Raw genomic sequence first — 15,618 nt, 5'->3', positions numbered from 1 at the left:
TTTTGTAAGGAGGTAGGAAGAAGAGCTCCAGCAACACCCTGTTCTTGAGATGGAGAAGGGTGTTTTTTCAACAGATGCATAAACTCTACCCATTTCAGAATAAGCCCTGTGGAAAGGCTGCATTTGCAGCTGCCTGGTTTCTCCAGAGGAAAATGTTGGCCTGAAACTCACTGAGTTCGGAAGTTTATTTACATATCTTACAACGAGGAGATGTAACAATAAAGTGTGTCTTTTAAAAAGGGGTGCCCTTCGTGATTTGCAGTTGGTCACGTGATCTTCTCAGGCAGCATCTGAGCGTCAAAGGCGTAGTGCATGTAATGGTAGACCTTCTCTGCCTTCTGCTGGCTCATCCGGGTGCGGGCTGCCATCTCGCCCGGGGAACTGGAAAAGAGCAAGAAGAAAGGAAGGCTGAGCTCCATCGCAAGCCAACAGGCAGTTGATGCAGCAAGCAGGAGAAACACTGCGGGCGTTTGGGCCACAGGATGCTTCTTCCAATGTGCCTGAAGGGGGAAGGGGAGAAGGAAGAGCAAAGTGACCGGCAGCCTGCTCAGGACACAGCAGTGGATGGCTTTGGTTTCACACAACACCAAGTCGCCTTGAGGAATTTGCTACCAAAGAATGTGGCAGGGGCTGCTATCTGAGGTCAGAGTCCCTGAACAGATATCGGCCATCACAAGTTGAGGAGGGAGCATGCAGCCCGTCATGTTTTGGAAACAGGACGAGGCCCTGCCCAAGCCCTACCTGTTGGCTGCCTCCTTCACCGAGCCAAAGCAGTGGCACAAGGCCAGGGCCTCTGGGTAGCTGACGCAGGGAATGCTCAGGTAGAAGCGGAGGGCATCTTGCCTGTGCCCCTGCACCTCTGTGGGCACTTGGATGGCCGCGTTCTTCCGCTGCTCCAGCGAAGCCAGCTCCTTCAGCAAGTCAGCCGTCTCCTCTTGGCAGGAGCTGAAGAGCACCCGGATTCCTGCCTGGACGAAGGCCAACAGGAGGCTGTCATAGTGCCGGGTTCTGTGGAACACTCTCCGTGCTTCTCCTGGAAGTTTACAGAACAAGAGTTTGGTGTCGGCATTTCTCCTGTGCTGCCAACCTGGGAGAGGCTTCCAGATTTCTCGCTATCTGGCCTTTCATTCCCTGATGCCCAAAGCGGCAAGAGATCAGCTTCAATGTGCTAAGCACAGAGATGTGGGGATGTTGTGGCGCTCTGGGTGTTCTTGGGCTCCCTCAACCTCACCCCTGATGTTGACCTGGGGCTTTGGGAAGTCCAGCAAAGCCTGGAGGGTGAGCACAGGCTCTCCATCCCGTCTCTAGCAGAAGGGCCAGTTGTGTTCTCAACTGCTGCAAGTTGTCAGCTGTTACAGCATTCCACAGCCCAGGGGGACAGAGGAAGACCCTTAAAATCAGGACCCATATTTCTCTTCTCTTTCGCCCGTAAAGAGAGTTGAGTGGAAACCGAGGAGGCAGATACAAGTTCCTGCACTACCGAAAAAGGTGCAGTTCCTAGTTGCCTCTTCATTCTTCAAAGTGGAGTGAAGAACCTTATCATCTTTCAGTGCATGATCAGAAGCAGCTGGGATAGATTCTACTTGGTGGGAGAACACCAGCTTCCCCAAAAGGTCCCATGTACACCATGTTACGTTTCTACCTCCTAAATGGCCATCTCTGTTCACCCATTTTTGCAGTGCTGTAGCTGCTGCATTTTCTGTTTGACGCTAAATAGCACAACCAGCAGAGCTGGAAGCTGAAGTGCTTAATGCCCAAGGAGAAAGCCCACCAAAGCCAGGAGACCCACCTGCTTTGACTCTCTCCTCCACAATCACACAGATCCTGTCAAACTTGCTCTTCAGCTGCTGCACTCGCTGGACCACTCTGCTCCTGTGTGCCGGGTTCAGCAGCTCTGCCTGGCATCTCCTCTCCACGGCCAGCCGGCTGCTGACAACGTAATCGCAGCTGCCCAGTGAGCAAACGTGGACCTTGACTCCGTGAACAGCTTTCAGGGTGGAAATGACGTCCGGCCCAGAGGAGATCTCACGGCTGTCAACCAGAATGCAGAGAGGCAGCGGTGGGTTCTTCCGGGAGCAGAGCGCCGCAGGGTGTCCCAAAGAGCTTTCTGGCTGAAAACATCACAGGAGAAATCATCCTCAAAGCAGCCAGAGCAGGAGAAAGCGAAAGCTGAGCTTTCGTTATCATCACCCTTCATAGTGCGTTACCAATGCACCCCAGAGCCTTGCAGGGCTTCCCAGGTGACACAAGACCACAGTCCCTGCCTCCAAAGAGCTTCCAGACTCTTTTTGGAAGGTGTAGGTTTACTATTATTACAGTTATGTATTTATTTATACCCAGCCTTTTCCCCATAGCAGCTAAAAACAGGGAGGTGGGGAATGGAACATTCATTTAGGCAGAGGTTGGATGTTGACCATTTGTCAGGGATTCTTCAGCTGTGACTCCTGCATCACGGGTTGGACTGGATGACCCTTGGATTCTACACTTCTATGATTCTACCATCTGAGGGCCCCCTCCAGACATCCTTTTCATCGAGCATTAGATTTGTTCTCAGGAAGCTATTGGGGCAGTTACACACAATCCCGCTTTCAACAGTGCTTGCGCCTGTGAAGGTTTTGGGGGGCAGTCATGCTGCTTCATATGCAACCAGGCCACACCTTGTTACGTCCTGCAGAAATCCTGTACCTCAAAAGTTCCAGGGGTTTTTTTTTTGTGTGTGTGTGTGTGTGTGTGTGTGTGTGTGTGTGTGTGGTTTTTTGCTGCACTGCAGTGCACGAGTGTCCCTCCAGGTGGCGCTGATGAAGCATCACAGAAAAGCTCCTAAAGTGAAATGATGTGTGGATGGCTCAGTATAAAGAGACCACTAAGGCACTATCAGCGCATCAATGACCTGTTTAGGGCCCTAAAATAGACCACCAGGAAAAACAACAGGGAAAGATAAGGTCTGGTAGTTTGCCTGGCAGTCCAAATATCACATAGAAAATGGCAGTATTTGACAAGTGGTAAAGGTAAAGGTACCCCTGACCATTAGGTCCAGTCATGGATGACTCGGGTTGCGCGCTCATCTCGCTCTATAGGCCGAGGGAGCCGGTGTTTGTTCGCAAACAGCTTCCAGGTCATGTGGCCAGCATGACTAAGCCGCTTCTGGTAAACCAGAGCAGCGCACGGAAACGCCGTTTACCTTCCCGCCGGAGTGGTCCCTATTTATCTACTTGCACTCTGACATGCTTTTGAACTACTAGGTGGGCAAGTGGTACAGAACCTAAATCCCACTTTTGTTTAGACATGCTTCTAGCCTCATAGTAGAACAGTTGCACACACACAGAGGAAGTCACCTGCAAATTATTCCAACAGGGGACACCTTCAGGGGAGGAGGAGGTGGTGCCCTCCCCACCAATCTTTCATTGACCTCAAGTCCTCTGTAGTCCTCTAGGCGCTCGATAAAACGTAAATGCCATTGCAAAAATAGCTCATGCACATTTATTCAATTTACATGCAGAAGGTGATTTGTGCAACCCCCAATATCTCTGGCCTGAAGGCCGTTAGGCAAAAAGGCTATAAAAGGCCTCTCTCTGAGCATGACCAAGGGGAACCAGGGTGCTGCCAGCCAAAAGTGCGCAGAACAATTGCCTCTTCCCAGTACTAAAATGAGGCTGCATTTTAATGTTGTATTTTAAACTTGTTAAGTTGTATTTTAATCAATTGTTTTTATACTTTGTGTTAGCCGCCCTGAGCCCGGTCTTGGCTGAGGAGGGAGGGGTATAAATAATAATAATAATAATAATAATAATAATAATAATTATTATTATTATTATTATTATTATTATTATTATTATTATTATTTTATCACTACATTTTCACAGTGGAGGAGGCAACCAAGGGGGAGGGTGGCACCTTTTGCTGAAGGTTCTCAAGGAAAGCCTGAAGAAGCATCCCTGGCGCTGTGGGATATCTTGCCTCCTGGCGAGAGCTTTGACCAGATCGCTTTCAGGGCTTTGGCCTGTTATTCTAACCCTGGCCACAGATAAACCAGCAAAGGAAGGAACAGCTTGAACACAGCCCATACCTTTGACGTTGCCTGGAAGTCCAGTTCTTCCGACAAGGAAGATTTCAGTCCCACGAGCCCTTGGGTCCTGCTCTCTTGGGGTGGACGGATCTCAGCCTTTGGAGCAGTTGTTCTGCAGCTCAGACGGTGGTCTAAAGCCAGCGATGAGGACGCATGCGAGCCCTGGTCCGCTTTTGCGAGGGGAGGCGGTTCCCTTCTGCCCCCTCCTTCATCTTCACTAGAACTGCTGAGAATCTGGATCCGGGAGCGTTTCTTGAGCGGCGGAGGAGCAGCCCCTGCCTCTTTCAACTTCCTCCTGCGTCGGGTGCAATACTGCTTTCTCCCGTGCCCAAAGCTCTCCTGCAGCAGGTTGAAGTCAACACACACTTCCTCATCTTCACTGGAGCAGCTTTGGGGCTCCTCCACCTCCTCCACACAGAAACTGTCTGCCAAGTAGCTTTCGTCCTGCTCTGGAACCTGGAAGGAAATGAAACCGCTGAGGAGAACCCACGCCATGATTTGCGTATCTCCAAGGCAGGGCCACAGAACGTCTTGAGCCTCACGTGGGCTGTAGCTGCAGGCCTGGCCAGCTCCAGCAGATGAAATGCAGGTGACCTTTCCAGTCAAGCCTGGAGGAGTTTTCAGCGCATGAGGCTGGCACAGTTTGTAATGACAAAATGACGTTGATGTGTCACTTTGATCTCAGGTTTACAGGTATGTATGGAATATGGCAGACATCCAGAAGGCAAATGTCTTAATTTGCATGAGCCAGTTTATTTTGGCACGTCTACCCCGCCCTTTCTATTGAAAAATACAGTAAGAACCTGGGATAAAGTGGCGTCGATATGCTGAGGAACCAAGCTCTTTCATTTTAACACCTGAGCCAGGTTTTCCCGGGCCCCTGCACACTCCAAAAACACCCCAAACCCCAGTTCCTGGACTGTTCACATCTCTCCCTGAGCTGCTGCCTGGACTCACGTCGCAGGCTGAAGAAGCGTTAGAAAGCAGCAGTTCTGTGGCTGGAGGCTGCCTGGGTTTAGGGAGAAGGTCAGTGTGTTCTAGATGCGCTTGCACTCCCCTGAAGGATCTGTTTTTTGGTTTGGGGTGGAGGATCCAGTCCTGTCCCTGGACTCCCAAGCGTTCTCAGTGACACCAAGGGAGTTCCCTCTCCCAGCTGATGCTGGCACATGAACTGTGGCTTCACCAAGAGAGAGGCAGGCTGGCCAAGGGCAGCCATGCTCTGGGGACCTTTTGGCATGTGGGGCTGGCCTGGAACCTGCAGCTGGTATTGACTTTTAATAGTGGCAAGATTTGTTCACAGCAACTTGGCCCAGTTAAAGGACCTTCACTGGCTACCAGTGTTTTCCCAAGCCCAATTCATGGTGGCATTGCTGTCCTTTGAGGCCAAACTTGCTTGACTCCCCAGTGCCGAAAGGAAGGCCAAGCTCCCTATCAAGCTACCTATATGATCAGGTCATTCTGCTCGTGGCTATGAGGGAGGGGGGACTTCTCAAGCTCAGCATCCCGACTAGGGACCACATTCCTCAGAGAAGTCTGCCTGACACAGATTTTTCCCAGATCATTCAGGTGGAATCGGAATCCTGTTCTTAGGTTGTCGTCCCCCCCATCATGCTGCCTTTTCTTTCTTGTGCCTTACAATAGCTCTGATTTGCGATATTTGTATTTTACATTGTTTTTAAACAATGTATTAAACAAACCCCGACTGTGTTGAGGCAGCAGGTTCTGCCCTGCTAAGAAGTCAGCCCACCTTGAAACAATCCTTTTGGCCTTGTCCTTTAAGATGACACTCGCGAAAAGCGACCATTTGCTCCGATAAGGCTGTGAGAAACCAACAAGCAGCCTTTGTGGACCAAGACCAGCCCCAGTTTGTGCTTTGGACACAACCCTCCCTGTCTGCCTTCCTACCTGTGAGAAAACAGCCACCGAGTTGCATCCTTTCTGCATCTTATACCTGTTGCCAACAGCTGGGCTTCGTACAGATTTCAGGTAGACTGCATGCATCTCAGATTCTGAGCAGAGAGAAAAAAGAACAGCAGTCAGGCAGGCAGAAGAGGAACTGAAGCCGCAGTCAGCACCCATTTGGGCAGGCTTCGCAGGCAGAAAGAGTCTCTGTATTCGTAATATTCGAATATTACTTGCTAAAAATTGGAAAACACAAGAACTACCAACAGTGGAAGATTGGCAGATGAAGATGATGGACTTTTCGGAGCTAGCTGACCTGACTGGAAGAATCCATGACCAGAAAGAAGAGGAGTTTCAAGAGGACTGGAGGAAATTTAAGGACTATTTGAATAAATATTGTAATATAAAAAAATTAGAAATTACTTGAAAGAAACAAATAGGCCTAGGACAAATTAAGTTATAATTAAATAAATGGGATTCAGAATGTTAAGAAAAGTGAAAAAGATGACTATAATTGGAAATTGTTTTAGTTTAATAATGATATCGTAAAGCTGTTACTTTTAAATTACAAGGAAACTCAGAAGGGAGGGATTTGAGGAAGTCAAGTAAGATGTTTAAAAAGTTGGATTTGTGAAGAATTAAGTTTGTTATTAGTGTCTATTTGTTTATTGTCCCCCCCTTTCCCCCTCTTCCCTTTCCCCCCCCCTTCTCTTTTTCCTTTTCTATTTTTGTGTATCATTTTGCTTTGTGGTTTGTGTTATTACGGTGGAAAATTTAATAAAAATTTATTCAAAAAAAAAAGAGTCTCTGTAGGGTGGGGGAAAGTTGTGTTGTGCAGGGAAGCTTGTTTTGCGGATCCCGTTACAATTCCCACCACACAAACAGACTCCGCACGAATCAGGGGCCCGTTAGTAGCAGAGAAAGCCTTCCCACAATGGTGTCGGGGGGACAGGTTCCAACATGTGGCAATTGCTGCCACACAGAAGCAGTTCAGTGGCCTCCAAGCATCCATCTCAACATGCCATTCATTCTCTATCTATCCATTTCCAGGCCTCGGTCCGAGTGCTGGCTATTCAAGCTCTCCTGCAGTTTGTGCCTTTGTCCCTTACCTTTCCACTTTGTTGATGATACTGCAGCATGGACCGAAGCAACGCAGTCCTGATTTACTGCTGCTAACTGATTTCCAAAACCTGACATGCTGGCTGCAATCACGGCCTTGTAGGAAAGCTACTGGGAGGACTGGTGCCAGTGGGAAAGGACAATTAGAGCCAAGGAGGTGCCAGCTAATAGGAAAAGGGCAGGGTTTTCCTTCACTTACCATTGAGATCTTGCATAATCTGTGTCTCATCATTTAAAAACTCGATGAGGGAAGAACTCTGCACATTTTCCGAGCCAACGCTCTCGTCGGATGAAACCTCCATGGCTCCTTCCTCAGAAAGTTCCGCCTCTTGGTCCAGGAAGTATTTGGCTGCGTTCTACACGAAGCAAAAGCAAGAGAGTTCCTGCAGACTCTGCTGTAGAACCAGCCATGCCAGGTGGCCGTGGACTGGCCAACCCCCACCCCATGGCTGATCAGAACTGGGCTTCCTTTAGGAACTGGCCACGGGCAAGGACACGATCCCATGTTGGCAGCCAGCCCATGAAGCCCCACCACCACCAGCCGTGCAGATAAAGTGATCTGAGGCCACAGCCTCACACGGAAAGAAGCATCCCTTGCCGGGGGCCAAAGCCTCTAAGTGCAGAAACTGTCCATCCTCGACTACAAAACACAAGGCCAAAAGTACCCCCCCCCAAAAAAAAAAATAACCTCCTTGGTTTGGTATTACAGTTTCCTGCATTTGGGATTCAATCCCTGACAGCATCTGCAAGTAGACCTGGGAATGATTCCAGCCTAAAACCCCGGAGAGCCACTGCTGCCAGTCTGTGTGGACAATACTGAGCTAGATGGATCAAAGCCCGTATAAGGCAGCTTCCAGTTTTAGAATGACTTCTCAGGCAGAGAGAGGCCTCTCCTCCTTACCTGAAACCAGATCCTCTTCTTTAACTGGGGATGGGAGGGGCTGAATGACACACCAAGTGTGTGTCGTCCTGCTCAGCTGAGCTGCATGGCCCTGCTCCAAAATTGAAATTTGGCCTAACAGAGGAGACTCTGTTTCCAAGCATGTTCTTCTCACGCGCACTGCCCCGTATTTCCTTCCTGTCTAAGGTTCCAGAGGGGGAAACGAAAAGCACAGTACCCGAAGCCTCACACCCACCAGAAACAAAGAAGCATCGCTGTGTGTCATATGCGCACCTTCCTGGCAGCAGCGTCTCCCCTTTTCCGCCTCTTCACACCTGGCTTCTTGCTCCAGCTCTTCTCAGAGCAACCTGGGCTTGTGTCGCTAGACAAATCTGACTGAAACGGAGCACAGACACTGGTCAACAGTGGCATCAGAGCCAGATTCCTCTGGCCTTAACTGCTGCTCAGTGCTACCCTGGCAGGGACTTTATGGGTCTGGCTTAACCAAAACTTGCAGCCTTTGGCTTCAAACCTGGGGTGCTATAGGCAGCCTGGTTCATGTTCCTTATGATTAATGTTGATGGTGAAATTACACTTAAGGGGTGGTTAAAGAATTCTGGAGGAAGAGTGGAGGAGAGGGAGGGGGTGGCCTGTTCAGCCATTTCTCGTGGAGACCCAGAACCCCTGGAGGGACAGCATTTGGACAGGTGGCCAAGAGGACGACTCAGGGTAAGGCAGCCTACTGGTTTTCTGAGTATGTTCGACTGAGAAAATGCTGCCCAAATATCTCTCCATCTGAAGAATAAACGTTACCACATTTTACAGGAACTGCTTTGAGCACAGGTGTCATTGTGGGAAACGTAGTATATAAATGAATTGACTATATAAAAAAACTATTTTACTTCTGCTAGATATCTCAAAACTAATCAGCTCCTGTCCTGTTGCAGGTTAAAGCCATTTTAGAAAAAAATGGTAATAACCATTTCCTAACAATAAAGAAGGATGTTTATGCCAACTGGAGCAAAATGTGTTTTATGTGTTTTTCCTGCCCTGACTGGAGTATTTACTCACTGTGACGAGCGGACGTCTCCGTTTCTTGACAGCACATACTGGCGATTCCAAGCCACAGTCATCATCAATCTTGGGAGAAGGAAGGAAGACGTCAAAACACATTTAGAAACCGCACAGAGAGTTTGGAGCTTGGTGGCCTTTAATTTTAACTGAGCTGACTCACGTTTTGAGATGTGAAAACGTTCACTTTCTTCTTATTTTTTCTGAGAAAAACAATTTCTTCCTCGCTTTCACTGCCGGCCCCAACTGCGAAGGAGTATGTGGGTAACAACAATAAGAATGTGTGTCTTTTTCACCATACAATATATTTGTAAGTCCGAGAGGAAAACGCTTTCTCCCTTTTTTCTTTAAATAAGGCAATTCTGAATTGGCTTGGGAGGCTGCTATTGTCTGCCTGTGACTCCCCATCCGTCCAGGGTCTAGTTGGGGCAACTTAAACAGTATTTCCCAGCAGAGGAAAACAGCTGGCTGCACTGCCTTGCTGAGCTGGAAATTAAGAGTGCTACCGAGTGATAGGGATGAGGGGAAAGAGAAGGGGAAACACTAAACCAACTTCACTTATCTGTTCTTGGCCATGTTGTCAGCCCACGTACAAGAGCTGTTGCTCCTCCTACAGGTAGCCAGAGAGGCACCTCTGGAACAAGGTATCTCCAGCTGACTCCATTTCTCCCCTCCCCGCCACTTTTGCCCCATTTTCTAACTCTTCCCTGCACCTATTCCTCAAGGTTGTGTTGGTTTGTTTTTAATAAGAATCCAGCAGTCCCCCACATGCTTTTACACAGAATGAGGAAGGAGCAGGCCTTGAGAGTAGGACTTTTACATTTAAGCTAAGAATATAAAAAGGTAAAAGATGTAAGCTAAGGATGTAGAAACTTATGCTGATCCTGCAAGTGGATGCAGCTTGGAGCTCCTCTGAGCCAGCTCCCTGTTCTCACGGTGGCCAACTGGGTGCCCACGAGGGGCACTTGAGCACAGCCGTGCTCTCCCCTCCGGCGCTTCACAGCAACTGCCATTCAGAAGCCCAGGCCTCTGGCGGGGAAACCACCAGGGCAGGAGTGAGCAAAGGCATTGCATCCACAGAAGCAGAGCCTCCAGATGCAATGGTGCTGTTTTATTCTACTTTGGCCAGACCCCATCTGGCTTACTGTATCCAGTTCCAAGCTCCACAGTTTATTTACATTTCAATTTTTTAAATTGATTTTGTAATAAATTGCAGTATCGCTCTGTCTAAATCACATTGCATCTTATATAATACCACTCTTACTGCGAAATTGCTTACATCTGATTGGAAAAAAGCTTACTGGATGAGGAACAGAAAAAGTTGAGGTTTATTCAGACATATTATCCCAAATTAATAAAGTTATCTTCCTTTTTTAAAACAAACAAGTAAACAACTGTGGCCTTGCCTGCGCTCTTATTCAATGAACCTAAAAGTGTGCTATTTTAGCCACTAACCTCCCAGAGTTTAACCCTTTCTTTAAAGGTTGGTACAGCCACCGGTCTCCACTTCCCAAAAGAGTTCTAGCTGCTGCCTCTAACCGTTTAAAAAGGATACTGACAAAGTAAACTGCATATGAAGGAGTGTGACCTAGATGGAGGGGGACCGGGAGGCCCCTCGCTAGGAGGAGAGGCTGCAGGGAAGCAGGCTTAGATTGGAGAAGAGACAATGAGGGGGCAAGAGGAGGGGCAGGATCTCCACTGGCGTTGAGGATGGGCTGAGTAGGGCAGGGCATAAACGAACCCATTCCAGCAGGCCTTTAGGGGCATCAGTGCCACAGCAGCATTTTGGTCCTGTTTATTGTCACTACTGACTCTGCCATGGTTTTATCTGTTCCTGTTTTTATCTGACTGATGATCTGTAACTGAGGGAGAGGGGGTTGCTTTTAATTTATTCCACTGTACCCCACTTTGGTACCCTCTTGTGTGGAGAGGAAGGCTAAAGAATATTTTAAATGCATTGCAAGAAAAATGATTTAAACATTCCCAACAGCATAAACCATTCAAGAGAGAATGTTGGACTGACTCTCTTTCCACTTGAGGTTCTTAAGCAGAGGCAAGATGGCCTCACCTATTGGGGATCCAGGGGGTGGGGGTTTCCTGCATTAGCTGGGGGGGGCAGGGGGGGTTGGGCTGACTCCCCATGAGGCCCTTTCCAACTCTAGGATGTTGCCTTCTGCAACCTGAAGGCAACCTGAAGGTTGCCTTCTGCAACCTTGCCATAAACCGAGAGAGAGAGAGCATCCCTTCATTGCTTAAAAGGCAGGATCTGAGTATCCAGTTCCCATCTGCCTTCTGAAGACTGTAGGCAGACAAAGTCCTCTCTGCATATTGCCTTACGCTATTTTAATTTTTAAAAAATCTTACCTTCAATGGGAAGCACGTTAGGGCCACTTAGGCTTCCGTTTTCCACCTTTGAGGTTTCCCGCAGTGCAAGCCCCTCTGTGCTGAAAATGGAGTTAGCCAAGTCCCTTTTCACTGTACTGGCATTCCCTCTCCTTGGAACGGGCGCCTGTGAGCTTTCCTGCCTATTCCCAGAGAAAGAACTCGTGAAGGTTCTTCTGGGGACGCCAGCGTGGCTCACCTGCCTACCTGTCGGTGTGGAAAATGCAGCATGCGCAGAACCTGGCGACTGGCACAGTTTCCCTCTCGCTGGTGTCAAAGGAGAGACCAAGGGAATAACATTTTCAACTGCCGCAAGACAAGAGTCCCGATTTCGTAGGTGTAAAGGTGTAGAAAACTTGGTTCCATTAAAGCATTCATTACCCCAGGTCAGTGGAGACTTCCTTGACATGTTGCTGTTTGAGAGCGCTACTTCAGCACTAGAGGAGCTAACTGTTCCCCCATCTTTCACGGTGCCCACTTGCTCTGAGCACTCGTCCTCCGATTCTTGAGTCAGGAAACCCAGATCAAAGTTAACAGAGAACAACTCCTGAGAAACATTGTAGAACTCTTCAGGACGCTGGCCTTCTGCTTTGCCTGCACGGACAGGATCAACAGATGCTTCCAAACCTCCATCTCTTGGGATTGTCAGTGACTTCGTGGGGTTTCCTTGCCTGACCTCATGAAGCTCCTCCCCTGAGGCCTGCCTTTCAGAGGTCCCCTCTTCCTTGCTCGGGGTACTGGCTTGAGTACCCCGCAATGATGGCTCTGAAAGCTCCCCTCCTTTTGTGTCTGGATGAGGGCCACTCTCTGCAAAATCCTCTCCTATAAAGAAACGACCAGACACTTCAGTAGCGCTTGCATTCCTCTCAGCCAGCTTCTGGGATCCTTGATAACTTCTGCAAGCCGCCTCCTTTCCTGAATGGTTTGCTCCTGGATCATGATTTGCCACTGGTGGAGTTCTCCCTTGAATGCCCATCTGCTTTTCATCATCACACTCAAATATTTCGTCCCAATCAAAATCATTTATCTTGCTAAAGGAAGCTTCAGGAATGCAGCTTTTTTCCAAAGGGTTATCCAAGGAACACTGTTCCTGAGCATCGGTGAGTTCAGACATGGTCCGAGGTGACATGGAAGGTGGTTTGAAAGGAGTCAGTTTTTCTCCTGAAGGACGTTTGCCTGCAAACACACCAGAAACACATTTTTGCACTGAGCTTAACTGCTGGGCTACATCCTCTGTCTCTTCTTCAGAATCAAATAATTCATTCAGAGAAGGGGGAGACTGTGACAGAAGCCTTGCTGCATTTGTTGGGATGCATTTTCCCCAAAAAGCATCCTCTTCGGCACATGCACCAGGAAGCACAAACAAATCCACCACTGCTGCTGGTGGTGGTGCATAAAACAAGGAAGAAAGGGGAGAATTTTCTTCTGCAAAGCAGCCGTAGCCTGAGTCTGCACCGTGTCCATTCCATGAGCCGCACACTTTTGAGATGGGCTGAAATTTTGTTTCTGCTGCGTTTTCATGATCAGCAACGCTTCTCTGGGCAATGCTTATGCTGGCAGATTCCTCCATGTTTTCCTCATCCTTATCTGACTTTTTTTTACATCCAGCACCTTCAACCAACGGCAAAGTGCTTGCTGGAAAACCATCTGCAGGGCTGAGCTCCTCTGTAGCATGACTTTCAGAGTCTACCGTCAGAGCCTGAGGCCTATTCACAGATTTGAAGCTTGTTGCTTTAAAGAGAGATACACATTCTGCATCAAGCTCCACGGAGGAAGATGAGCGGTGTGTTGCTGCTTTTGGAGCCTCTACCTGGGTTTTTCTAGAGAAAGGCGCCTTTTGAGCAGCTGCAGCATCACGACACCTCTTGCCCCGCTGAGCCCCCTCCGATGCCTCAACATCTTCCCAGTGAAAATAAGGACGGGTATCCAGCTCATAGTGGCATTCTCCCTAGTTGAAAAAAAGAAAAGACACTATTTCGGATGTCTGCTTGACTCAAAGCTCATCGCACTCCTTATCCTCCCATCAACTGTGTTTACTAGACTGGCACGGCTTCAGTCTTGCAGAAGGGAAATGGACCAGGAGACCAACATTTGCTCTTGAGGGCTCAAGGAGAAAATCAAGAGAGCCTGCTGGATCAGGCCAACAGCCCATCTAGCCCAGCTTCCTGTTCTCACAATGGCTTCTCCCCCAGATGCCTGTGGGAAACCAGCAAACAAGACCTCCAGCAACTGGCATTCAGAAGCAATATGGCCTGTGACTCCACTTTCTACATCTCTCCATCCACATTTATTCCTACTTGCTGGTTCTCAATCCCCAGTCCACAAGAGGACCTCTTCCATGACTGCTAAGCTTACTCAGCAGGAGTCTTTGGTGAGGTACTTTGTTGAAAGCCTTTTGAAATTCCTAAGTATGCTATGCTTGTTGATACTCTCAAAGAACTCAAATATGTTCATAATGTAAGACTTGACATTGCAGAAGCCATGTTGGTTCTGTTTCAGGAAGGCTTGTACTTCTATAGGTTTGGTTATTTTATCTTCTAACAATACTTTCCATCAGTTTTCCTCTACTGCTTCCAAATCCTGGACTGACTATATTCTGGAAAACAATGCCTGTGTGTATTGGTGCAGCCTTCCCTAAGTTCGCAGGATCATGGAGTCATTTAAATCAAAACAGAACGATGCCAATTTGGCCTACAAAAAAAGAAATAACATTAAAAATGACCTGATATGTAAGTTACATAAAGCAACTCTCCTCCAGGGGTACCCAAGTCTGGCAGCTAGGATCATAGTGTGTGTCCTCATTTCAGACTCACAAGGTCTTACATAAATGCTCTCCTTCGCTATGGAAAAGGACACTTGACCCCAGGCAGGTTCTAAACTGCAGGTGGGAAGCAAAGACACTCCCACACCTTCACACTTTGCTTAGTAGAGTAAAGCATCAAAAAACCATTTGAAGGAACTAACAAAACTTGAGATTTGAAACCAGCTGCTCAGCAAAATAGGTCATGGGACAAAACTGCTCCTTTCCCAATACGATTGCATTAGCGCAACAGCTTTCATTAAGAATTATAGAATTCTGCCAGACTTAACAATATTCACAACTTGGAAAGGTGACAGAAAATGTGGTGCCTAACAATTAAATGGGCTTCTGGCCTGCAAAAAACCGAACAACAGTTCTCTCTCTCTCCCAGGGAGCAGGGCATCAATAAATGGGAGAATCCATATAGCTCATTTCACAAACATCCCACCCGCAGAGTCACAAGGCAACTTTGGCTTTGGGAGTACAGGAGTCATAATTACAATACTGACAACTCTTGGGCTCCCGTAAAGTGACTCCTTGCAATGCAAAAGAACCCCATGGCTGGAGCGCATGAAGAATAAGCCTCCAAAGGGAAGACAAGGCACTAGGAAGGAAGGAAGGAAGGAAGGAAGGGCAAAGCCAACACAGCATAATTTTGGAATGAACATCAGTTTCCCTGCTGTCATTAGGGGCAATGTGTTTTCTGTAACAAGCTGGAGAAGCAAGCAGGGAAAGCTGGCAAGCCTTTCAGATTGCTGAGTGCAGCTTTATCCTCTTAAATGCCCATATGACCCTTTAATGCTCCAGGGCAAAGTAGTGCAGGACCTGATTAGCAACAGAGTGTGTGTGTGTGTGTGTGTGTGTGTGTGTGTGTGTGCATGGGTATTAGTGGAAGCTCTCAGCACACCAAGCTTAGCTTTTCAGATGTGGGTTGAAAAGCAAACCATGCAAACAGAATTGCGCAGAACCATCCCTCCTCCAAGCACAGCTTCTGCAACCTCCCCCACGAACCTGCGCCTTTCTTGTCAATGTTCTGTGCTAAAAACTCCTCCCTAGAAGTTCTCTCAACTCCTGGGATCTTGCCCTCATTGCCACAGTCCCAGGGGTGACAGCAGGTGTGCCAGGAGACTCATGTGCATGGCTCAAGTGTGCCTTGAACTGTATGACCACCTGACTGGAGCATTCCAACCTCCAATGGGCTTCTGCCTGGGGCTACAGCAATGCTTCAAGCTAACTTGCTCACCTTCACCGCACTCAGGCTCCCATGGGGCCTCCAACGATCCTTGCTAACTCAGATAGCAAGGGGTTTGGCAGGGGGTTGGACTCGATGGCCCCTGTGGTCTCTTCCAACTCTATGATTCTATGATTCTAAGATGCCTGGCAAGACCTTTGCAGTCA

At 48.3% G+C, this 15,618-nt stretch overlaps 1 protein-coding gene across 5 annotated transcripts in view; it reads right to left on the bottom strand.

Moving 5' to 3' along the window:
* Positions 1-171: 171 nt before the first annotated feature.
* FANCM (FA complementation group M) overlaps positions 172-15,618 on the bottom strand; it is a 52,820-nt gene continuing 37,373 nt past the window's right edge. For 3 of the 5 annotated variants that reach the window (XM_053381030.1, XM_053381304.1, XM_053381388.1), the window contains 10 exons: positions 11,403-13,368; positions 9,202-9,284; positions 9,039-9,107; positions 8,262-8,363; positions 7,287-7,443; positions 5,972-6,075; positions 4,067-4,522; positions 1,790-2,111; positions 742-1,033; positions 172-381 (listed from right to left, as the gene is read on the bottom strand). In XM_053381030.1, coding sequence (XP_053237005.1) covers positions 267-381; positions 742-1,033; positions 1,790-2,111; positions 4,067-4,522; positions 5,972-6,075; positions 7,287-7,443; positions 8,262-8,363; positions 9,039-9,107; positions 9,202-9,284; positions 11,403-13,368 — 3,666 coding nt within the window. In that variant the 3' untranslated portion in view covers positions 172-266. Of the gene's footprint in view, positions 382-741; positions 1,034-1,789; positions 2,112-4,066; positions 4,523-5,971; positions 6,076-7,286; positions 7,444-8,261; positions 8,364-9,038; positions 9,108-9,201; positions 9,285-11,402; positions 13,369-15,618 lie in introns of those variants that run through there. The other 2 variants (XM_053381129.1, XM_053381224.1) reach the window with 2 other exon arrangements.

The sequence above is a fragment of the Podarcis raffonei genome, chromosome 1 (assembly GCF_027172205.1).
Source record: "Podarcis raffonei isolate rPodRaf1 chromosome 1, rPodRaf1.pri, whole genome shotgun sequence".
NCBI lineage: Eukaryota > Metazoa > Chordata > Lepidosauria > Squamata > Lacertidae > Podarcis > Podarcis raffonei.
The sequence above is the reverse complement of the archived record's forward strand: the minus strand, read 5'-3'. Positions and strand labels throughout refer to the sequence as shown.